The sequence below is a fragment of the Eubalaena glacialis genome, chromosome 9, assembly GCF_028564815.1.
Source record: "Eubalaena glacialis isolate mEubGla1 chromosome 9, mEubGla1.1.hap2.+ XY, whole genome shotgun sequence".
Classification (NCBI taxonomy): Eukaryota; Metazoa; Chordata; class Mammalia; order Artiodactyla; family Balaenidae; genus Eubalaena; species Eubalaena glacialis.
Window position 1 is genome coordinate 51,977,080 of NC_083724.1, and position 24,038 is coordinate 52,001,117.

Consider the following 24,038-nt stretch of genomic DNA (forward strand, 5'->3'; position numbering starts at 1 on the left):
AAGTTCTCAAAGGACTCTCCTTGTAGCCCTTTGCCTCCTCTTTCGAAGCCAAGGTCTAGGTTATTAGTAGTCGTCATTTTTTAAAAACTAGGTTCCTAGGGTTGGAACAAAAATGTGATTCAGCTTGGCTTTCTGTGTATAGATCCCAGAAAGCCTGGCTCCTTAGAGGTGGATTAAAAGCATCAACAGAAGTCTCCCAAAGACTGGTCAGCAGACTGCTACCTGAGGACGAGGTAGAATCACCTGGGGATGCTATTGTGGGCTCCCATCATGGAGATGCTGTTTCAGTGAAGCTAGGGACCAGGAAGGGAATGTGTAGCTCTACAAGCTCCCACAGTGATTCTGGTGCACACCCAGGTCTTGAAAGTACACTTATTCTAGAATCTGCAGTGAAGAATGGTGGTTATAAGCATGGACTCTGAAGCCAAACTGCCTGGCTCTACCCCTTATGAGCTGTGCAAGTTTGGGCACGCGCCTTAACCTCCCTGAACCTTCATTCTCTTTCCATGAAATAGGGAACACTTACCTACTGTGATGGGGCTAGACTGGGGCATGCAAACTGGAGATCCATGGCCACCAGATCCACTCAACCAACCATCTCTTATTTTTGCTGGCACAAAATTATATATTTTTAAAAATATGAACTGAATGCCTTTAGATGGCATGCCAGTTCTAACTAACAACTTCCTACTGTTCTATGCCCTGCTGCCCTGTTCACATTGGTGAGTTATCTGCCTGTCATCTGAATTTCCGACCCCAGGGTTTGCCACGGGGTGCATACCCTGTAGTCACCCACGCCTGTCACAGGAAGCTGGCTGCTGTCAGCTATGTGGGTGGTGGGTGTGTTGGTGAGAGGGTGGTGCACGCCCCCAGGGCTGCTCCTGAGTGTGGCTTTTGCTCCTGAGTGTGGCTTCACGTGGGGAAGAAGAGACCTATGGATACAGTACCAAAAAGCTCCTGACTGAGTTTCGAGGTGCCCTGACCCCAGATCTTACACCCTCTCCACCCTGGAAGAGCACCTGCAGCCAACCTGGGTTTAGTGGCTGTACAACTTGAGGCCCAATATGGAACGTCTATCAGGACTATAGGGTATCCCTGGAGACCTGTGATTCTTAGACATAGGTGGTCATAGGTTTTTCCTCAAAGTGCACTTTAGGATCATGAAACCAAGCTTGGCACCTCAGCCAGCTTCCCTATATCTTCCTCAATCTGCAGTGTCCACTGGACTTTTGAATTTGGTTCATTTAACAGAAATTGAACACGTTTGCACACTGTTCATATTCATCCAAACTAACTCACCTTTCCACACTTCCAAAAGATCAGTTACAAATATTTGGTTCCAAAGCCCTCATAGGTCTAGACTCAGAAAGACTATTCCAAATAATACATTTAAGCTTCCTTTCTTTCATGGCATCACTGGATCACTGTGGTGTCATCAGTGCCACACACCGATACCTAGTGTTTCTCTCCTCCCTGCCACAGAAGGCTGAGCTTCCAGGCCTTCTCATGGTCAGGCGGGGCCCTTTGACAATTTCCAGGCAGTGGGTTAAGAGCAGAGGAGATGTGGTCACTGCCAAAGCTCTTCCTCTCCTTACGGTAACCAGCTGTGTGGGAGCAAATCTGCCATTCCAAAGTGTCTCTTTAGCATGTAGGTTATTTCGAGCTGAAAACAATGAAGGCCCAAAAGACTCAGGAAGAAATTTTGACTTTCCCCCTAACTGCCTAAAAAATAAATTAGATAGAGGGCCTGTTCCCAGAATAGAGCTTTCACCAGAGACATCTGCAAAGAATATGGGCTTGGTGTCGGGGGAGAAACAGGGCCTAGAGATGCATCCACTCTAAGTTCCATTGTTTCTGCACAGCCCAGAAAACATTTATTTACCAAACATTTGCTTTTCCATCTCCAGATCAACTGCCTTCCTCCTTTTTGAAGTCCCAAGCCCTTACAACATCTTCTTTTATCTTTAGATGAAGATGGTATTTAAGGTGAAGGTTTCAGCCATTTGGGCGAGTTACTCAGTTTTTCTGGGTCTCCCCAATTGTAGACATGTTATTAAAATTTTGTTTGATTTTCTCCTGTTAATCTGTCTCACGTCAGTTAGACCAGCCAGAAGAACCTAGAGGGTAGAGGACAATTTCTCCCTCCCTAACACAGCGATGTTCTAGACACCTGTTCTGTACACTTGGACCCTGGAGTAAGAACACAGAGGCAAGCACCCAGCCAAGCTGTGGTGAATATATAATAGGAATTAGAAGTAAACCTTATTTTCAGTGGTGGTTTTAAGCCAGTGAGATTTTGGGGTTGTTGGTTACCATGGCACTGGTCTAGCCCATCTGGACTAATGAAAATATTATTCACTAAAACGAAGTGGGAAATGCCATTTCAAAAACATTTTCCAAATCAGAAGGTGTGAAGAAAGAGAATATGTCTTGGAAACTCTATACTGCTGAACTATTGTTTGCCTTTAGGCATTAGGCCATCTTTATTATATTGGATATTCTGAAGCCAATTAAAAGGATAAGAATGATGTAATAGTTTTCAAACATGGCTGCAAATTCTTTGGGATTCTTTCCATTAAGAGGTGGGTCTAGTCCCTCTTCCCTTGAAACTTGGCAGCCTTATTCAACCAATACAGTTTGACAGAAGTGCTGTTCTGTGACTCGTGAGCCTGGGTCACATAGCCCGGCAGCTTCCCCATATTGCCCTCAGCAATGTTATATGCAAGAAGACTTACTATCTCGAGACCAAAAAGGTAAAGAGGCCTCCAGAAGACTCCAGCTCCCAGCCATTTGAGTCACTCCCAGTTTTTCTAGTTTTCCCATCAGAGACCCCAGACATCAGGGAGCAGAGGCAAGCTATCCCACTGTGCCATGTCCAAATTCCTAGCCTACAGGGTCCATGAGTGGGCAGAAATCATTGTTGTAGGGTGCCACCAAGTGTTAAGGTGATTTGTGAAGCAACAATAGGCAACCAGAGTGAAAGGTGAGCCGTCTAAACAGAACTTTAGGCTGATACATTGCTTGACCATTCATGAGGTGGGGAAAGAAGTTAAGGCTTAAGTACAGTGAGAGAACTTATAGTATGTTGGTTGAATGCGTGGATCCATTAGGCTTGGGCTTAATTCCATCTCCAGCACTCACTAAATAAGGTTCTTAATCTCTCTGTGCATCACTGTATTTTACTGTGCATCAATTTTGAAATTGGGATGCTAATAATTGTTTCTGCTCCATAGGGTGATAAACATGAAATGAGATACAGCATGGCCCTCAGCAGCATCCCCAGCCCTGCACTTGTGACTCTGTCACTGAAGGCTGCCAGGAGGCCTCACCCTGCTAAATATGCAGCTTGCGCATATGAACATCAGATAATTCCCGCTTTTGCCTAAGCAGTCTTGGAAGCCAGAAGATGTTATGTTTCCTGGCTGGGTTTAGGTCACAGGCAATAGAATTGGCTACACAAGAAGACAGAGAATTGATTTACTGGCTTGCAAAAGTCTTGGGAAAAGGAAATTCCTTTCCTTGCTCTCATCTATAGTTTGTGCCTCGGGTTCTGAAGTTTTAATTCTTCTTCAGCAGTTTTTAATAGCTGACACTGAATATGTACCATGTGCCAAGCACTATTCCAAATTCATGCGTTGAGTTAACCTTTATAATAGATGGTTATATTTTATGTAATCTGTAACAGATATATCTATCATGTGAAGTAGGTAATATTATCCCCATTTTACAGATGAGAAAACTGAGGCTCAGAGGCGTTACATCACTTGCTCAAAGACACACAGCTGGTAAGTGGCAGAGCTGAGCTCTGAACCCAGTTGGTGCCATGATTTTAACAGCAAAGCTGGGCTGTATCTCATTACCCTAGATTGCCCTTCTACTGAGGGAAAAGTTTCCATTTTCTGAATATTTAAAATATTTGTCTTCATGCCTTTACTGTAAAAGGTTTCTCTGTTTCAGGTACGCTATTTGAAAACTACCTTTTTAAGAACTGTGAAATGCAGCAATCACAGGGAAGTGCATAGAAGTTACATGCTTGAATTACATGTAAAGCTGATGCTTGTACTTCTGAGGCCCTTGAGCATTTGAGTTCTACATGAACTCATCAAATTTTTTCCCTAGTTAGCATGACATACTGTCAGCACATATAGCCCATGTCCAAGATTTTTCTTTAGCAATGTTCTTTATGAGATTAAAGGACTTCCTTTTGATTTCTATCTGCAGAGTTTTTATCATGAATAGATGATTTAGGACAGCATTTTATCAAATGCTTTTCTGTATCCATTTTGTTATTATTGATACTTTCTAACTTAATTACCCTTGTGATAATACTCTGCATTGTTTCATTGCCTAGTTAATTTTTATACATAGTGAATTTTTATAGTGAATTTTTATACATGTTCCCTGTGTCATGAAAACAATTTATATGTTGATATTGTTTGCTGTAGTATCTATGTAAGTCCATTAAATAAGGCATGTTAACAATGTTGTTCAAATATTCTACAGCCTTATTAATTTTTCTATCTCCTTGTTCTAATAATTCCTGAGAGGGCTGTTAAAATATTCCAGGGCTATTGTCAGTTTCTCTATTTCTTCTTATAGTTTTACCAATTTTTTGCTTTATAAATTTAAAATTATTAGGTCTTCCTGGCGGGCGTTAAAGTTTTGATCATTTTGAAGAGTCCCTCTTTATATTAAGCAATACTTTTGACCTTTATCTGAAACTAACAGAGTCAGATTTTTGGTTGTTATTTGTATATATTTTTCCATTTTTTTAACTTTCAAATTTTCTGTATTTTTATATAAAATGTGTCTCTTATAATGAGCTTATATTTGTCTTTTTAAAAAAATCCAAACTTTGTCTTTTCCCTGGAGCACTTAGTTCATCTATATTTAAAGTAATAACAAATACATTTGTGTTTAAATCTACCATCTTACATGCTTTTTATTTGACCAACCTGTTTTTCTTTCTTCTCTTGGATTGATTTTTTTAAGTTATTCTCTGTTTTCCTCTCTTAGATTGGAAGTTATATTCTTTCTATTTTTGTGTGTGTGTCTGTGATGGTCACCTAGAAACTACATGAATCCTTGACCTATCAAAGTCTAATAATGATCCATAAATTTACCTTCTTCCAAAATATGCAAGGATCTTAGTATATCTTAAGTATGATTACTCTCACAGTTCTTAGAGCTATTATGGTTGTATATTTTAGTTCTTTATAATATTAATATGATAAAAATTTTCAGCATCATAAGACATTACTATTAACGTTTTATACAGCTAATGTTCACATAAACCAACCCCTATTTTTAATTTTTCTTTGCTTTTTATTCCTTGATGCATCTCTGAGGTTCCGTGGGGGATAATTTTCCTCCTAACCGAAGAATATCTTGGAGAATTTCTTTCCGTATGGGGCTGCTGATAGCCCATTCTCTCAGTTTTTGTCTATCTAAAAACGTCTTCATTTTGCTTTCATTTTAGAAAGATCGTTTCTAGACTGTCAGTTATTTTACGTCAGCCTTGTGATTTTCAATGTTGCTGTTGAAAAATTAGTTGTCAATCAAACAACTTGTCTTTGATCTTCTGTAGTTTTAGTCTGGTGTGTCTAGATGTGCATTTATTTTTATTTACTCTGCTCAGGCTTCTAGCACCAGTGGATTGTTTTCCTTCATTGGTTCTGGGAAATCCTCAGCTATTATCTTTTCAAGTTTTACCTATACGCCAGTCTCTCTCCTCTCCTTTTGAGACTCCAACTAAATTATGCTAGACCTCAATGTATCCTCCACGTGTCTTACCCTCTATTCTATATTGTCTATTGATTCTGGTGCACACTGCTTTGTCTCTTCAGGTGCTTTGTAACCTTTTACCGTTTGCTGGCCATTTTGTTTGAAAAAATTATTATAGAAGTAACTTGAGACCTAGGATATTGCTAGCGTCCTTCATCGCCTCCTGTGAGATGCCTGAGGGCACTAGTAGTTCAGAGCCGTGGCTTTATAACCCCTGGATTACAGTCTGTAGTCTATCTTTGGAATGATTCCCTTCAAATTTACAATCTAGAACAGGGGTTACTGTACCAAGATCTCTGCCTTTGGTGAGTTCTTAGCTCTAAATATTTTTCCTTCAGCCACAGGAATGTGCCACACAGGTCTGCCTCTTAGCCTCCTTTGGTTCGTCCTTTGGGTGGCAGAGGCAGGTGGAAATAGACCAGGTTCTGCATTGGACCTGATGCCTGTCACCTACACCTTGTGTAATTTGCCAACAGCAGCTCTTCTTAGCCCTTCGCCTGGGTAGGCAGATGCCCCGGGATAGAAAGAGCTCTGGCTCATTTCCCTGAGCCCCAACCTCCTTCCTATTCATGTTGCTATCTTATTAGGTCATTGGTCATTGATGTTTTTCCAAAGATACTTTTATAGATTTCTTTCGGCTTTTCTCTTTTCAGAGGGAAGGTTAGTTTGAATCATCTAGCCCACCCATACTAGAAGTCCTTCACACAGACAGGGTTTTGTTTTTGTTTTGGTAATCATTTTCCTGCCAATATTAAATTTCATATGAAATCTAGATTTCTGAAAATTCGGGGGATCTGGCAACCCCGGGCTCATAGATTGACAAGGCAATAACTGGAGAGAGCTGAGTGTCACCAGAGTTCCCACTGTGCTCTGTGGTCTTAAACTAGCCCCAGTCTAGAATTTGCTGCCTGTCTTGATAGGCATCTGAATTGGCTATCGCTGAATAAGCAATAATGAAATAGAAGCAATTAGATGATTTCAATATTAATGAGGATACATCTTACCTGGATAGTTCTATATCCAGGAATCTAGGACATTCTAATTTACATGTCTTCTTTGTCTGAAATCGGCAGTCTCACTGTGAGGAGCTTGAAGACGGTGAGTGAGGGCCGGCAGATTTGCACGAGGAGCCCAGAACAGTTTTGGGGAACGAAGGGGCTGAGGTCGTCCCCAACCCGCAGTCTCTGAGATTCAGATTCTCCACATGGACTGAGCGGACCATGACTGAGACACAGGACTGTAATCCAGGAACTGTCTCCTCTCAACCCAGCCCTCCCAGGGGCACTCCCGAGGCTGGCAAAGCAGCGTGCAAAGGAAGCCACAGAGAGAGATGAGGAGACTCTAGGTCCACTTTGGCAGGGAGAACTCCTGGCTGAGTGCAGTTCTGAGAACGTGGGCTCTTTTCCTCTCCCACCTTGAGAAACCACCGAGGCCTAGGGGGATCTTCAGTGACCTAGCCCACCATCTCCTTTCAGGCCCACCATTGGGGATCCCACCCTGGGGTGGTGATACTACTTCTCCAGGGGAAAAGTTAACAGTCTCTTTGCATGTCCCATAACTGCCACCCCCCAGCCCACTTGATGTAACTGGTCACAGGTAGCATTGTGGCATTCTCTAGTCTCTAGAAGGCACAGGCTTCTAAGAGAGGACTAGTTCTTTGGAAAGGATTTGAGGACATAAACAGGGGGTAGGAAGTCTAAAGGAGAAACTAGACTTCCCACTGCTCTGGAATTGTGGGGCTCAGGGGTTGCACCTGAGAATACTCTTAGAGGATGGGTTGGGAGCATCAGTGATACACCAGACTGAAGACGGGCACCCTGATTACTCTATTTTTTCATAGCTGGGTGCACATCCCTATATTTTTTGATACCACATAGCACAGCACCCTAGCTAAGACCATGGGCTCTGGGGCCAGAGCCTAGGTTCAAATACCAGCTATATCATTTAGAAATAGTAGGTTATTCAAATCCTCAGGGCCAAAGTTTTATCATTTGCATAACAAGAATGGATGAGTACGTATCCCGTTGGACTGTGGTGAGAATCAGATGTAACTCACACAAAACACTTAGCATTCTACCCTAACCCAATACAGGCAGGCATCTAACACAAGCTAACGAATATATTATTATTGTTGTTGTTGTTGTTATTCTTGAAGCAGGAAGCCTGGCTTGCTAGAACCGCAGGGGGCGGAAGTGAGTAGACCAGCATTCTAGCCCCAGCATGTTGACCTTTGGTAGACAGACAACAACTCCTCTGCCTTGTGCTTCCTTGTCCATAAAATGAAGTTCATATGATCTTTTCTGATGGAAGATCAGATAAAAAAAGATTAAGACTATCACCAGTGTTCTCAGCTCTTCGAATGAAAGACACCCAAAGTCACTCTGGTCAGAACTAAGATCTCTCTGTATCAGTCAGAGGTTCTGGGCCCCAGGAAATCCCTGCCTTTTTTGTTTGTGTGCACCGGGGGCTCCTCTATCCAGCCAGAGGGAACACAGTCAGATGGCAGGTGGACAAGACAAAGCTGAAAACAGACGGAACAGACGTGTCTACACTCAGAACACATTCCTTCAGGTGTGTCTGCGTCTAAAGCAGTAGGTTAGCAAGGACCACCCCAGGGAGTACGAGAAGCAGAAGCGACCGGGAGAGAGAGAACTTGTGCTGTGAGGCTGCCTGAGCGGAGACGGTGCAGCGGAATCCTCAACGCCGGGCTCTAAGGTGACAGCAGTGAGCCCTCTACCCACAGTCTTCCCTGCGATATACAGACCGCGCGTGGAATTTATGGACGGTGAATATACATTTGATGAGTGCAGTGACTGAAAGTTTCTTCCACTTTTGACAAAAGAATATGTTCTTCCATGGACTTTGCCTCTGTGACGCGGCTGCCAGATTGCCCTTAAGTCCCTGAAGTATGTTGTTGGCCTTTTAATCGAAGTAGTGCTAGACCGTCTACCCACAATTTTGGCAAGGCTTCCTATCTTTGTAAAATCAGATCAGAACTTTCTTCATCCCCAGGTTATTTTGAATCTCTCAGTTTGACTAGTGTCATTGTGTGAAGGAAACACAGTCTAACACTATGGAGTTGATACTGAGGTAGGGTTTCTATGGTGATGCAAAGTAAAACTGATTTTCTTGTTTCTTGTTTTGTTAAGTTTCTGAGAAGTGGAAACAGGTCTTCAAAGGTCTTGGGACATTTGTCTGGGTTATTTTCTGCACTTTTTGTAATTTTCCAGGAGGAGAGAATAGCAGAGGCCAGTTACCCCTATAAATGCCTCCTAGCGGTTTGGCTTTAGAGGGATTTATCTGGTCTGGAGGGAAAGTCAATCCTGCCAAACAGAGGTGGAAATAAGGATGCTGAAGGTTACCATAGCAGGAACGCTCAGACTTGAATGTGGACAAAGATCCCCTGGGGAGCTTCTTAAAATGCAAAATCTGATTTGGCAGGTCTGGGGTGGGGCCTGAGATTCTGCATCTCAGAAGCAACCAGGTGATGCTGATGCTACTGAACCAAGGACTACTCTTTGGGTAGCAAGAGTTTCAGGTACTGATAGAAACAGTATAAATTATATCTGCTTTTAAACTGCTTAGTGAATCGTATTCATTACATGGACGGTGAATTCAACAGGGCTGCAAATTCTGAGCAGTATCAAAATGAAATACCCTATGTTGATGCAAGTCGGGGTCAGCAGTTGGATTCACCAATAGAGAAATGCCCAGGTGGTTAAAGACAGTACAAAATGTACAGCTGGAAAATCTTAGTCAGTTATCAAAGTATCTTAGCTTTCGTTGAATACCATACTGCCCATCCTCATTGTAATACCTGAGGCTGTAACTAAAAGCGAACCAAGAACAAAAAGCAACAATAGACTTGGCTTCCTAAGGGATGTGGGGCTTCCGTGGGCGGTGGGTTTGAGGGTCACTGAGAAAGCATCTGAAATGCAATCATGCCTTGTTAGCCACTCCTGGGAGCCCCATTCACACCAGAACACAATGTCAGGGCACTCCTGGCTTTGCACAAGTAGAAATGGCCCACACTTGCTGCCCATGCGTTCTAAGTACTGTCCAGGACTCTCTCGCATACCTTTCTTTTTTCATACCATTTATCCACGAGTTCCTCCTGAATAGTTCTCCTTTGTCTTCCAACATAGCTCTAGTGCTGCTCATCTGAAAATCATTTGTAAGCAATTGCTTTAAATAGAAAAAAGAAGGAATCCTTCCTATAAGAAACCAAACACCTGAAAAAGGAATTCGATTTCATGAAACAAACACGCTCGAACACATTTTCCTTTCAGGTTTTCTTGCCATCAAAAGCTGGGGATTCAATCTCAGAAGGCCAATTTTGGAGATTTCCAGGGATATTTGATACTTGTTTTGAAAACGTTAAAATTCATCTCTCTATATAAACACACATGTGAATACGAATGTAATTGTACCTTTTACAAAATGTATTGTTGAGCCAAACTCATTCGGATGTATGCTTCCCTGAATGTAATCAGAAATTGTGCATAATGTTCAAAAAGGCCAGGGTCAGCAAACTAGAATCCTCGGGCTAAGTCTGGTCTACCACCTGGTTTTTGGATAGCCTGTGAACTAAGACTTACCTTTACGTTTTTAAATCATTGAAAAAAAAAATCAGAAGAATATTTTGTGACATGTGAAAGTTATATGAAATTCAAAGTTTAATACCCATAAATAAATTTACTTATTCATTTATGTATTGTCTGTGGCTGCTTTTATGCTACAGTGGCAGTTGAGAAGTTGCAACACGGACGATATGACTAGTGTTATGGGTTGACTCGTGTCCCCCACTCCCACGTTCAGCTGTTCCAGTCCTAATCCGCAGTACCTCAGAATGTGACCTTTGGAGATAAGGTCTTGACAGAGGCAATCTAGTTAAAATGAGGTCATGAGGGTGGGCGCTACTCCAATATGCCTGGTCTGCTTACAAGGGGGGAAATTTGGACACAGGTACACACAGAGGGAAGATGATATAAAGAGACAGAGGGAGAAGACAGCTATTTACAAACCAGGGAGAGAGGCCTGGAACACATCCTTCCCTCACAGCTCTTAGAAGGAACCAACTCTGCCAACACCTTGATCTTGAACTTCTAGTCTCCAGAACTGTGCGACAATACATTTCTGTGGCACCCAGTCTGTCGGACTGTTACATCAGCCCTAGCAAACTAATACAGCGAGCAAAACTTAAAGTATTTACTATCTGGCTTTTACAGAAAAAGCTTACTAACACCTACTCCATGGGACTAATTTTTTAAAAATTTTTATTGGAGGATAGATGATTTACAATGTTGTGTTAGTTTCAGGTGTACAGCGAAGTGAATCAGTTATACTATATCAATACATATATCCACTCTTTCTTATATTCTTTTCCCATATTGGCCATTACAGAGTATGAAGTAGAGTTCCCTGTGCTATACAGTAGGTCCTTATTAGTTATCTATTTTATATATAGTATAAAGTAGTATATGTCAATCCCAATCTCCCAACTCATGGGACTAATTTTTTGCATTTAACGCTTTGAAGCCAGCAAGCACATGCCTCATAATAAGCAACAGAGACTCCAGAAATCCTATCTTTATCTCACACCTACCCTAGTCTTTAAATACTTTTTCTCTGGCAAATGAGTTGGGAACAACCAACCAATGTCACATTATCTTGGATAAAACAGAATTATTGAACAACCCCAACTCAGTACCTCTTGCTTCAAGCCAGGAGGGCAGCAAATTTGTTCCACTAGCTCCATGGATGTAAGAATTTTAAGTAACGGGAGGAGTGAGAAAAGGAAAGGAGAATGCAGAGACAGGAAGAGAATTTCAAATTCATTTTTGAACCTTTCAATACAGTATTATGTAACTAAAACATTGTGTCACAGGGTCCCGGCACCCTCTTATAAGACCAACGTCTTTAAAAGCTGCCAGTTCTCTTGGGATATCTCCCATAGATCCAGTTGGCCCTCAGAGAATTTAATGGAAGATGATAAGACAAGACAGGTTAATTCCATTATGAAACAAATTGCTAGTTAGTCTGGGACTTTTTGATCGTCACATGATCAAAACTCTGGTCTACATTGCTATTAATAAAAATAATGGCAAGAACAAAATTATTAATGACAACAAACATTTAGTGAGCATTTTTTATGTACCAGGCATTGTCCAAAACACTTTAAATGAATTATTTCATGTAATCATCACAATAATCCTATGAAATAAAAAGTATTTTTATCCTCATGTGACTGATAAAGTAACTGAAGTTTACAGAAATTAAGTTGCCCAAGATTACAGAACTGGAAAATGGCAGACCCAGGGCTCAAGACCAAGGATGTAGGATTCCAAAGCCCAACCTTTCAATGTGGGCCACGTGGCCTCAACGGTACATGAAAAAAGCAAAATCTTGGTGCCTCCACAGTTTTATTCACCTGAAAAAGTCACTGTGTTTTCTTCCTCTTTGTGTTAAGCATGTCTTCCATTCTGATGCTTTGACATTTAGGACCTTGCTGACACTGGAAGGGACCGCTCCTTCAGGATTAGCTAATTTCTAGAGATAGCAGATAGCTCTCCTGGGAGCCCCCCCCCTTTTATAATTAGATCAACGAATCCAGAGCCCACTCCCCAAGCACCTCCTTTGTTGGGCTCTCACACTCAGACCACTATCCACCAGCCCTAATCACCCCAGAGCCAGGTACCAGACAACTAGGAACATAGGAAGCCCCTATGCCCCAGAGCCTGCTGAAATTATTCAAACTAGCTAATCTTAAGCCTACGAACCCTGCCTTCCTTCTTCCTTTCCATGGAAACCACAATAAAAGCTCTTACCTACATTTTCCCCTATTCCTTCTGCCTCATAACCAACGCTGGTTCCGACCCCCGTGGCACTGCATGGAATGACTTGTCTCACCTCTTGGGAATGGTGAGTAACAAGCTACCTTTTCAATGACAATCCTCTCCTCACCTACTGGCCTCACCATACCCAAATAATAATAAAACCTACATTTTAAAACACTCTTATGGCCTCATCTACCTCCCGTGACCCTATAATTAAGTTTCGAATACCTACCAAACAATGCCTTACATGATGACTTCTACCAACAAAAATGCCCGGAAATGAAACCAACCAACCAATCACCCCCTCCTCCCCTAAAAAAAAAAACAACAAAAAACAGTAAAACAAGAGTTTCATAAACCTTTCATTGTTTTCCCTCCTGCCTAAGGCTGAAGCATTCTGGTATTGACATGCTGCTCTCCTGAAGTTTGTGTCATACCTCCCAACTTTCCTGGGAAGCAAAAACAAAGGATGCGGAACTCCCCCACCTGCATCTTGAATAGGGTTTCTCTTTTGGGGATTAGGGCATCAAACTTAAAATCAGCCAAAAGCAGATAGGAGAGCTAAAAACAGCCACATTCCTCACCTCAACTGCCCAGATACTGCGTTCATCATGGGAAAAAAGCGTGACCGTGGTGGGGAACCCAGGCAATGCCTCCTCCTCCTCAGGCTGCTTCAGTGCATGGTCTCGTCCTGAGCCTTCTTCTGAATGTCACAGGCAATCTCAAGATTCACCATCAGTGTTTATTTGCCAAGGTACACTCTTAACTTAAGAGTAAAGCAAAGGATTTACTATCCACCAAAGAAGGGCACTGATTCAAAGAAAGCCTGAATCACCGCCAGCCTATGAGCCTTCAGTAGCTTTCTGCTGAAAGGCATGGAAACTTGGTTGTGCTGTGCGTCTGGGCTGGAACAAAGAGGATGCTGGGAAAGCCAGATTGTGCTGGCCACAGCTTGTCAAGCCCATTCATCTGGCGAGAGGAGTTATGGCCAGTGACCCTCTGTACTTGTGTGACCAAGGCAAATTCATTCATGCTCCCTTTTCAGGCTGAGTAAACAAGATCCAGCAAGACTCTAGGTTAACCAATAGCTAGTTAAGTATGTGCTTTGGGCACAATAAAGCAGAAGCACCAAAATAAATAGCCTTGCAAGGAAAAAAAATACCAAAGTTTTGTTAAATTTCCTTACCTTTATTTTTAAAGCTGATTTTGTTTTTATTTTGAATGACACGCGGGGACGTGGGGAGAGGAAATATAATTTTTTTTCAGAGCTTTGGGTCTGTAAACCTTAATTCTAAATTGACCCAGAGCCAGGATCAAGGCATGACTTTCAGCTGTTCTACTTCTTAAGACCACTAGGTTCTTGGGATAAATTAGCAATATCAAGACAGTCTGACAAGATTTGGAGCAAGGGTCTTTTTTGCATATACTGCAAAAAAAAGGAGGATTTAAGATGGGCCCTATTTGTGGGATTGACATGAGTGACAGCCAGCTGTCATCAAGGCACACGCTTTCCCACAAGTCCTAGAATGTCCACAGTGTGGGTGGACAGGGTGAGTCTCTGTCCCAAGCCAGCACACACTCGGTACCTTAAAGGGAGTTGTGATCCCAGCAGAGGCCGAGGGAAAGGCCCATTGTCATCAAAACCCTAAACAGCCCCAGACTGCAACAGTCACTAGCCCCTTCGAAACATCTGCCAAATTCCCAGCCCAAGGGAGTTTATCACACACCATCAGATGACCGTCCCAGGAAAGGTTCTCAGTTCCAGGGAAAACAATCCACAGTAATAGCAGAGCGTGAGTCCAGATTTCAATATCCAGGTGAGAAAAATAAGGACTGTTTGCCCTGTCTTTTTTTTAAGGGGCAATTCACCTAAATGAGTTATAAATAAAGAAAACCCATAAATGTTTGCTTCTTTCTCAATTTTAATTCATCTCCAAGTGACTCTGATTTGTGAAAACAGTTGTACTAAATTCCTTTCTAGGCCACTAGAGGGAAATCTAACCCACCTCACCAGAATTTGTTTCTTTTCTTTCTTTTTTTAAAAGTAATAATCACAGAACAAAAATTTTTAGGCTGAAGAATACGTTGAAATGTTATCTTTCTCTGTCCCTTCCACCCTTGCCCATATTTAAAAATTATTTGAATCTTTGTGGTCATGGAGACTTCTAGAAAAGCACAAACCAGCCATCTTAAGTTGGGAAATTGTTCTAACAGGCAATCTGAATCACTTCCAGTTCAGCTTGAATTTATTTCCTCAAATTACATATTCATCAGTTATGGAGAACAGCTGGTCATCTTTCTCTGCATCACATTATTCTTTAAATTCTTGAAGACCTCCAGGTCACGCCTCTCTTTCAAGCAAAATGAGCCAGCTCTTCAACTTGGCCACAGAGTTTACATCCCAGCCCTTTAACCACGTGCTGTTCTTCTCAACTCTCTCTACATCACTCCACCCTCCCCCATACCTCCAAACTACAGCAATACAGACTAAACTCTGAGGAGAAAAATGAGGTATTTCATGGTTTTCCTTGCACGTATGGCTATTAATACATCTGTGTGCTGGTTTTCTTTTTGAATACGAGATACTGTTTTTTGTTTTTTATAAATTTATTTATTTATTTATTTTTGGCTGCATTGGGTCTTCGTTGCTGCGCACGGGCTTTCTCTTGTTGCGCTGAGCGGGGGCTACTCTTCGTTGCGGTGCACGGGCTTCTTATTGCGGTGGCTTCTCCTGTCGCGGAACACAGACTTTAGATGTGCGGGCTTCAGTAGTTGTGGCACTCAGGCTCAGTAGTTGTGGCTCGCGGGGTCTAGAGCTCAGGCTCAGTAGTTATGGCGCATGGGCTTAGTTGCTCCGCGGCACGACATACTGTTTTTGATATATATTTATGTAGTATGATTCCAAAACCATGTGTATATATGTGCGTATATGTATATAAATATACAAACACATACATACATAAACACACACATATGTATACATACATATACATATATATTTTTTCATCTTGTTATGAAAATTGAATGCCTAAGTTAATGTCCATTTATGTCACTTCTGAATTCCATTCTATTTCCAAGTTTTCCACATCACGCCCATTATTTCAATATCTAACTTTATTCTCCAACTTTTTAACCTCTTACTTTAGATCCCTATTAGCTATAAAACATAACTGGTATGTATTTATAACATTATTCTTTTAATAATTTTTAATAACCTATTCATTGCTAATTCAAATTAAGGAGGAGAAAACTGGTTGTTTTCAAAGCACTCACCGTTATCAACATTTATAAGTGCAGTATAATAAAGAATATATTTGGTCTTTGTCCCTGGCACAGAACTTCCAAAATCCTTTGAATTTCCTGAGTGACAGGAGGGTCAATCATAATAAGCCCGTTTCAACCGTACCTGAGTTTATGTTAAGGAGATGACTCCTGGTGAGCCCCCAGACAGCATCAGGATGAGGACTGTAGCCCAAGGAACCAACCAGGTGATGAGAGGATTGGAACCCTCCACCCAACCCCCATGTCCCAGGAAGGGGGAGGGGCTGGAGATTGAGTTCAATCAGGAACACTCAGTGATTTAATCAATTGTGCCTAGGTAATGAAACCTCCAAAAACTCCTAAACAACAGGGTTCAAAGAGCTTCTGAGCTGGTGAAGACCTCAGGGCGCTCCGGCAGCAGCATGCCAGAAGAAGGCGTGGAACTCTGAACACCCTTCCCCATGTACCTTGCCCTGTCTCTTCCATTTGGCTGTCCTCGACTTGCATCCTTTATAAAAAATCACTAATAGTAAGTAAAGTGCTTGTCTGGGTTCTGTGAGTCATCCTAGCAAATTATCATGATTCCCCCCTAAGGAGGGTATCATGGGAACCCCTGAATTTGTAGTCAAATGGGCGGAAATGTGGGGAGCCTGGGTGCCCATTTGCAGCTAGTGTCTGAAGTGGGGGCAGTCTTGTGGGACTGAGCCCTTAACCTGTGGGTCTGGGTAACTCAGCGTAGTTAGTCTCAACTGAATTGAATTGTTGGACACCTAGTTGGTGTCTAAGAATCAGAGAATTGGTTGTTGGTGTGAGAAAAAAGTCTCTCAATAAGTAACACTGAACCGAGGCTCCAGGTGCAACCTTGGATTCAGCACAGGTAAAAAGAAATTCTCTCTCCTCGGGACCTCCTCAGGACCTCAAGCGTTACCATGGAAATCATGGGTTTTGTTAAGACCTAGTATGAATCTCCAATCCAGACCTTACCTGATCCGTGGGGCTGAATGTTCCCTGACTCAGTTTACTCACTTGCAAAAGCGGGACGATAATTCTACTCTGGGGTCCACTGGAACCATTAATAAAATAATGGATATATCTAAAATATTGGGTTGGCCAAAAAGCGTGTCCAGGTTTTTCCATACAATGTTTTGCCCTTTTGGCCAACCCAATATGTAGAACGCACCTTTTGGCCAACCCAGTATGTAGAATGGTGCCTGGCACAGTGTAGACCTTAAAAATGACAACTGGTTTTATTCAAACCCTCAATCACAGAAGAAAACCTGATGGTAGCACCAAGGTTCATACTGAGTACAGTTTCCTGTGTGATATAATCAGTGTGAGATATTCCAAAGTAATTAACACTGAATACAGATCTTCCTTGATTTACGATGGATAACCTCCTGATAAACCCATCTTAAGCTGAAAATACCAAAAGTCAGAAATGCATTTAACACACCTAACATACGGAACACCTTAGCTTAGCCTAGCCTACCTTAAACGTGCTCAGAACACTTACATTAGCTTACAGTGGGGCAAATTCATCTAACACAAAGACTATTTTATAATAAAGTGTTGAATGGCTCATGTAATTTATTGAATACTGTACTGAAGTGAAAATCAGAACGGTTGTAGGGATACAGAGTGGTTGTAAGTGTATCCATTGGTTGTTTTCCTTTGAGATTGTGTGGCTGACTGGGAGCTGTGGCTCAGTGCTGCTGCCCAGCATCACCAGAGAGTATGGGACCACATATCGCTAGCCCAGGAAAAGATCAAAATTAGAAGTACGGTTTCTACTGAATGCTTATTACTTTCGCACCATCAAAAAGTAGAAAAATCAAGTTGAACCATAAGTCGGGGACTGTTTGTATTTCGTTCATTTGGCAAAATTGTACTGGACATTTACTGTATGCCAGGTGGTATTCTATGCATTAGGGATACAGTGAAAAAAAACTAAGCGCTGGCCTCTTGGTGTTTTATTCTACTGGGTGGAGACAGACAATAAAACAAATAAACAAGTAAATATATATGTGATGGGACTATGTACTATGGAGAAAAGTAAAGCAGGGCAAGGGAGCTAAGTCACACTCGGGTATGAGGGCTATTTTATGTACAGTGGCCAGGGTAACCCTCACTGAGAAGTGAGGGGGAAGGCCATGCAGATATCAGAGGGAAAAGCATTCCAGGCAGAGGGAACAGCCACTGTTAAGTGCCATGAGGCAGAGTATTCTTGGCATGTTCACCAAACAATGGCTGGAGTGGAGAGAGAAACAGGATGAGAGGTAGTAGGAGATGAAGTCAGAGGGAGAAAAGGGGCCATTTCCAGTTGCGTTTGAGACCACAGTAAGGGTTTTGGCTCTTCTCTGAGTGAGCTGGGGAGCCACTGGAGGATTTTAGAGTCATGAGGTGATCTAACATGTTTTTAAAAAAAGTCTTCTGGTTGCTGTGCTGAGACTAGGGTGTGGGCAAGGGAGTGGGCAAGAGTGGAAGGAAGGAGGCCAGTGAGGAGAGCACTGCAATCATCTAGAGAGGACAGTAGTTTGGCCCAGGGTAGCAATGGTGGGGATGGTAAGACGGGGTCAGACTCTGGTTGTGTTTTGAAGGTCAAGTTGATAGGATTTGCTCTTGGATGTGGGGTAGGAGAGAAAGAAAGGAGTCAAGGATGAATCTTAGATTTCTGGCCGAACCTACTGGAAGGATGAAACTGCCATTTACTGAGATGAAGAAGACACTGAAAGAAGCAGGGTTTGGTGGGGGAGGGGAGCAGAGCGCTGGCAGGCGTCAGGTTGGAGAGCCCTAGAAGACATTCACATGGAGTCCAGTGGGCAACTGGGAAGTCTAGAGGACAGCGGCCCATGCCTGCAAGGGCACTAAAAACAGGTGTTGCCCCTTCTACCATTTTAAAGATTTCAAGGTCGATCAAATATACTTTAATTTTTTTTTAAAAAGTTTAATTCTGAAAATGGAAAAAATATTTAAATAAAAATCAAATTTCCCCCTTACAATTTTTTTTTCAAGGTCCTGTTTTTAGGGCTTCACAGTTCATCTAACTCTTTGCTGTTCAAAGCGTGGCCCCTGGACCAGCGGCACAATATACCTTGGGGCTTGTCGGAAATGCAGACTCTCCAGGCTTCCCCAAACCTGAGTCAGAATCTTCATCTTAATAAGATCTCCAGGTGATTCGTATACACCTTAAAGTCTGAGATGCACTCGTCTAATTAGAATCACCTGGGGAGCTTTTTAAAACTATAGGTCCAGGCAGAATAATTAAAGTCAATCTCTGAGAGTGGGCACAGGCGTGGTATCCTCACCAAGGCCTCCAAATGGTTCTGACGTGCAGTCTGGGTTAGAACCACTGATCTAACTCTTCCCTTCCTGGCCTGCTCTCTCTGTACCACTGGTTTTATACTGCTGATGCTCTTAGAAACCCATCTCCAAAGAGGTGTGCAGACCTCAGAGAGCAAGAAGGTGTGTAGCTAGAGTAACCATCTATTTATCTGGGATCAGTGCCCCCTTTCACTCTCAGAAGTATCGTGGTTTAGAAGATAAATTATATGTTCTCTGCATAATACAAAAGGGCTCTGGGCTTTATATTTCTGGATTATAAAGTCATAATAAGAACAGCTAGGACAAAACACCAGATGGCCTTTGGTTTCACAGATGAATCCAGTGTAGAGAGACTTCTGGCCCTTAGATATTAGTTTTTAAGGTGTTCTATATACAGCTTATCAGAAATACATACATAAATTCCCTCAATTTGTAAGGAGGGTTAGAGAAAATCAGTCTCCTTCCAGGGGCTGGATGGGGTGGAGTGTGGTTACAATCTGCAATTAAAGTTCCAAAGCCAACTGCTGATTAGCAGGGAACTGATTATCAGCCTGTGATTACCCCAGGCCTTAGCAAAACTTCTCCTTCCGTTTCCTTTTGGATCTTTTATTGTTTATTAGCTATTCCACCCTCAGGCTCAAAAGGACAAGGAAAGAAGGTGAAGAAAAAGTGAATTTAGCAGTCCTGCTAATAAGCTTGGTGGGAAAGAAAATGGAAATAACTGGACTGTTTCTGGTTACCTGTGAAATTTAAATTCTTTTGGCTCATCCTTTTTTCCAAATTATTCCCAGCTGGCGTGAGGGCTCATTGAAGGCCTACTGATTGCCAGTAAAATTAAAGTAACCTTGTATTTTGAAAACTATGTAATCTCCCAGAAATAGGCCTTGGAAGCTTTCCTTCCTAATTTACCAAGGACACAGGGTGAGGGCAAGGCAAGCACCTCTGCATCTCATCAGAGCCCTCCCCACCCCCTTCCTCCCCTCACCACCAATTCTTAGGTGCACATGAATAGAATTTTTAAAAAAATACTTTCTGATGTAGATAAGAAATTATTTTACATCAGCTTAAGACAAATAGCATAATCACTGTTAGACAAAAGGACCCAAATGGAAAATCTACACGCAGGGGTAGAGACTTATGTGCATATAGATTGTATCACAAGTTTTCCTAGTTGCATCACTAGGACAGTTATGAATACTTCCACAAGGCAACCACAGTATAAATGTTTAAAACATGTTCTGTTCACATGTGTCTAAAATGTCTGGAAAAGAAACTATCCATGTGCAAAGTAGAAGAGCCAGATGCTGATAAGCTAGTTAAAGGGAACTCTTGTTAAATAACAGTAATAAGGGAGTCTCCTTGTTAAATAGCTTGTTAGGGTGGGTAAAACATCCAAAAATACCTGTTGAATTAGAATAAGATTATCAATGGAATCTCTATAGACCAGAGAGGTACTTTTATGGGCTTCTGAGTGCAAGTGGGAGTGTGTGTGTGGGGGGATCTGTTCTCTGCTTTCTGGGCTCTAAGTCAGAACAAGCTAAAAAGGTGGAAGAGGGACTTCCCTGCTGGCGCAGTGGTTAAGAATCCGCCTGCCAATGCAGGGGACACGGGTTTGAGCCCTGTTCCGGGAAGATGCCACATGCCGCAGAGCAACTAAGCCCGTGCGCCACAACTACTGAGCCTGCGCTCTAGAGCCCATGAGCCACAACCACTGAGCCCGCATGCCTAGAGCCTGTGCTCCGCAACAAGAGAAGCCACCGCAATGAGAAGTCCGCGCAACGCAACAAAGAGTAGCCCCCGCTCACAGCAACTAGAGAAAGCCTGCGCACAGCAACAAAGACCCAACGCAGCCAAATATAAGTTAATTAATTAATTTAAAAAAATAATAAAAAGGTGGAAGAGGTCTCTGTAGCTGAGAAAGCACCACAAGCTGGTGTTGCCCTGCCAGGCCCCGGACCAATAATAATATTAGCAGCTTGCGCAGAAGGCCTTATCTTTGATCTCTGTTAACAGTTAACCGCAGGCTTTTCCTTCCAGAGCTCTTGGAAGGCAGAAGCAGGCGGTCCTGGAAAGCAGTGCTGGAAAGAGGGCCCCAGTGGTTAAACTTAGATGCCTAGGGACAGTTCAGCAGTAATTGAGACAGGTGGGCCTGTTGAGAGATGCGGCTTCCTTTTCCTTAGGGGTTTAGATGCCTTTTAAAATCTTAGTCTAAATTATATCTTGACTGAAATATATTACCCAGTACGGCTTAAGATGATGAGTCAATGATGTCTGGTCTTTGAACAAGGAGTTCTATTTTAATCTAAAATTTTTAGCTAGATCATAAGCTAAATATTCTGAGGCCCACCTAGCTAGGTCCGGCAAAACCCTCACTTAGGATTACAAAGGGAAGGAATGTCAGCAATCAGAAGAAGAGCCCTATCAATGAAGGGATTTCCCAACCATACAAAGTGGCAAACTTTTGAAACCAACAGGATGGGAAATACACAGCAATGGCAACTATAACCAGCATTACTTATGGTTTTTTTTGAAGTATATACTTACCACACAACCTTCTAGCAGCAGACCTGTGGTGGTTTTCAACTTCAAAGTAAACCTTAAAAAAAAGTGGTACCACTTGGCCTTTGGGGACCACCTCAGAGAGAGACTCATATGTGTATAGGGTATTTTTACATGTGTCTAATGGCCTGGACATCATACTTCTGCAGTTAGTGCAAAGGTAAATAAAAATAAGCAAACATCATAACCACTTATCCCGTGCAAATAGGGAAAGGAATGTTGAGGAAAAAATAGCCTCGAATCAGAGTGAGTCAGAGCTGGTGAGGCCAGGAATATCATTCCTCACCCTGTACGTAGCTCTGGACTTTCAGGCCCTTGCTTTAATCTCACTTCCCAACATGAGATGTAGAAGAGTTTTATATGGAAAGACAGTGTTAGCCTCCAATTCTTGCATGATTTGGTACTATCTTGGGTGAAATGTACTCAGTAACAAATTATGTTGGCAGAACGTGGCACATCCCTGCATGGAGAGCCTGGGATCCTGAGAAGGAAAGGCCCAAGTCTCGATGCTGGCTTCGTGCTCTGCCCCTTCACACTCTCAGTGACCCCGACAACAGGCCTCTCCTTCCCCATCTGGGGTAATTTTACTCCAGATAGATCCACTGGTTACAGAGTCAGGTGTAAGGTTCTATGGTACCATGTTCATCAAGTTCTTTGAGACCCTCCAAAGAAAGATACCATTAAAAACAAAAACAAAAACCACTAAATTACTTACAAAGAAAGATAACCCTCCCTGGTATCTTATTCCATCCATGGCGCAACTTTGGCAAATTATACCTGAAAATTCTGGGCAACTCTACACTGAGAAGCAGTGAGGTTTTCTTTGCTTCTCTACTTCTCCACAAAAGAAACATTGCAGATGGAAACAATGGTTTCATCTCAAGGAACCATTTCCGCAAGAACTCTGCTTCAAAACCCAGGCTGAACTAGAGACCAAGGCAGGGAGGGGCAGCTAGCAGTGTAGATGGAAGTGCCCAACATTATAATGGGTACTTTCTGGTATTAAATAATGTTGCCTGGAGCTTTAACAAATACGGGGGTGAGGATATGGTTGTGCTGTTGCTTTTCTAAGTGAGGTTTTTTTTTTTTTTTAAGTGAGTTTTTAATTAGCTCTGTGCTGACAACTTGAGGGGGCTCTGCCATACACAGGCCAGCCCAGCTGTGTCAGTGTCCTCCCTTCACTTTAAATTCAGACCAGCCGTGGCCCCTCCTCTCACAGTGGGCCATGCAGCAACCTCAGAGAGGAAGCCCAGGGTAGCATCTATAGTGGCACCTCAAGGACATGGTCCAACCCAGAGTTTCCCGAACACTTGGGAACCCATCATTTACATGAGTATAGACAAGGCTCTGAAGAGTTTGACCTGCTTGACTCTCACTCAAAATTTCCTTAACTGGTCTATACAAGGTGCCTCTCTTGAGGTTACCACAATCAACAAACCGCAGAACAGTCAAGAGAGGCAAGTGGTTTCGGAAATGCTGGTCTAAACTCATAGATGCTTCAGAGCAATTTTTCTGTTTCAAACACTGCAATAAATGAGTTAAATCTGCTTAGAGTCACTCGCAGTTTGTCCTTGATAGCTGGAGCTATCAATACACCTCTCTAGAAGGTAAAATCACCCCCACTAAAGCTCCTTAAGTTTTCCAGGAGCAGTAAGACACACAGTGCTGAGAGCACAGCTCCGTTCAGGTACCTGGGGCTCCTGGTCATGACCACTGGGATCCCTCTCATAGCTTTCTGCATACAGTCTGATGGTGGCCCGCACACCACTGGAGGAACTGAGCCGGAAGATGAGCCGAGATGCATCTGAGAAAATGATCCTCAGGCCCTAAGAGCAAGAATATCAAAGGATGGATCAGTGAACAAATGAATACACAGCTAAAAATGACGAATACCGACCTTGGAGATTAGCGTATTCTTATCATCCAAAGATGCTCAGCATTGTGACAATTTATAATTGGCTCTCTACACTCACCAAACAGGACAGTGAGGTAAACCCAGAAGCTACTTAAGGTTATCTATTTGTCTCTATTCTATTTCTGTTGCCTTCTGGTTCATGTTGGGGGAGGGTTAGGAGCAAAACTATGAACAGATGCTCAAGTTCCCTTGGTCTGGTGATGTGGAAATTAGAAAGCAGTAAAGGTAACAAGGATGGGGTGATATTTAATAAATGTCCCTGGGGTAATACCTAGGAATAAACCTACATAAGGAGACAAAAGACCTGTATGCAGAAAACTGTAAGACAATGATGAAAGAAATGAAAGATGATACAAACAGAT

At 42.5% G+C, this 24,038-nt stretch overlaps 1 protein-coding gene across 1 annotated transcript in view; it reads right to left on the reverse strand.

Moving 5' to 3' along the window:
• PGM5 (phosphoglucomutase 5) overlaps positions 1-24,038 on the reverse strand; it is a 236,724-nt gene that overhangs the window by 11,657 nt on the left and 201,029 nt on the right. The window contains exon 11 of the mRNA XM_061200368.1: positions 23,453-23,587. Within this exon, the coding sequence (XP_061056351.1) occupies positions 23,453-23,587 (135 nt within the window). The remainder of the gene's footprint in view (positions 1-23,452; positions 23,588-24,038) is intronic.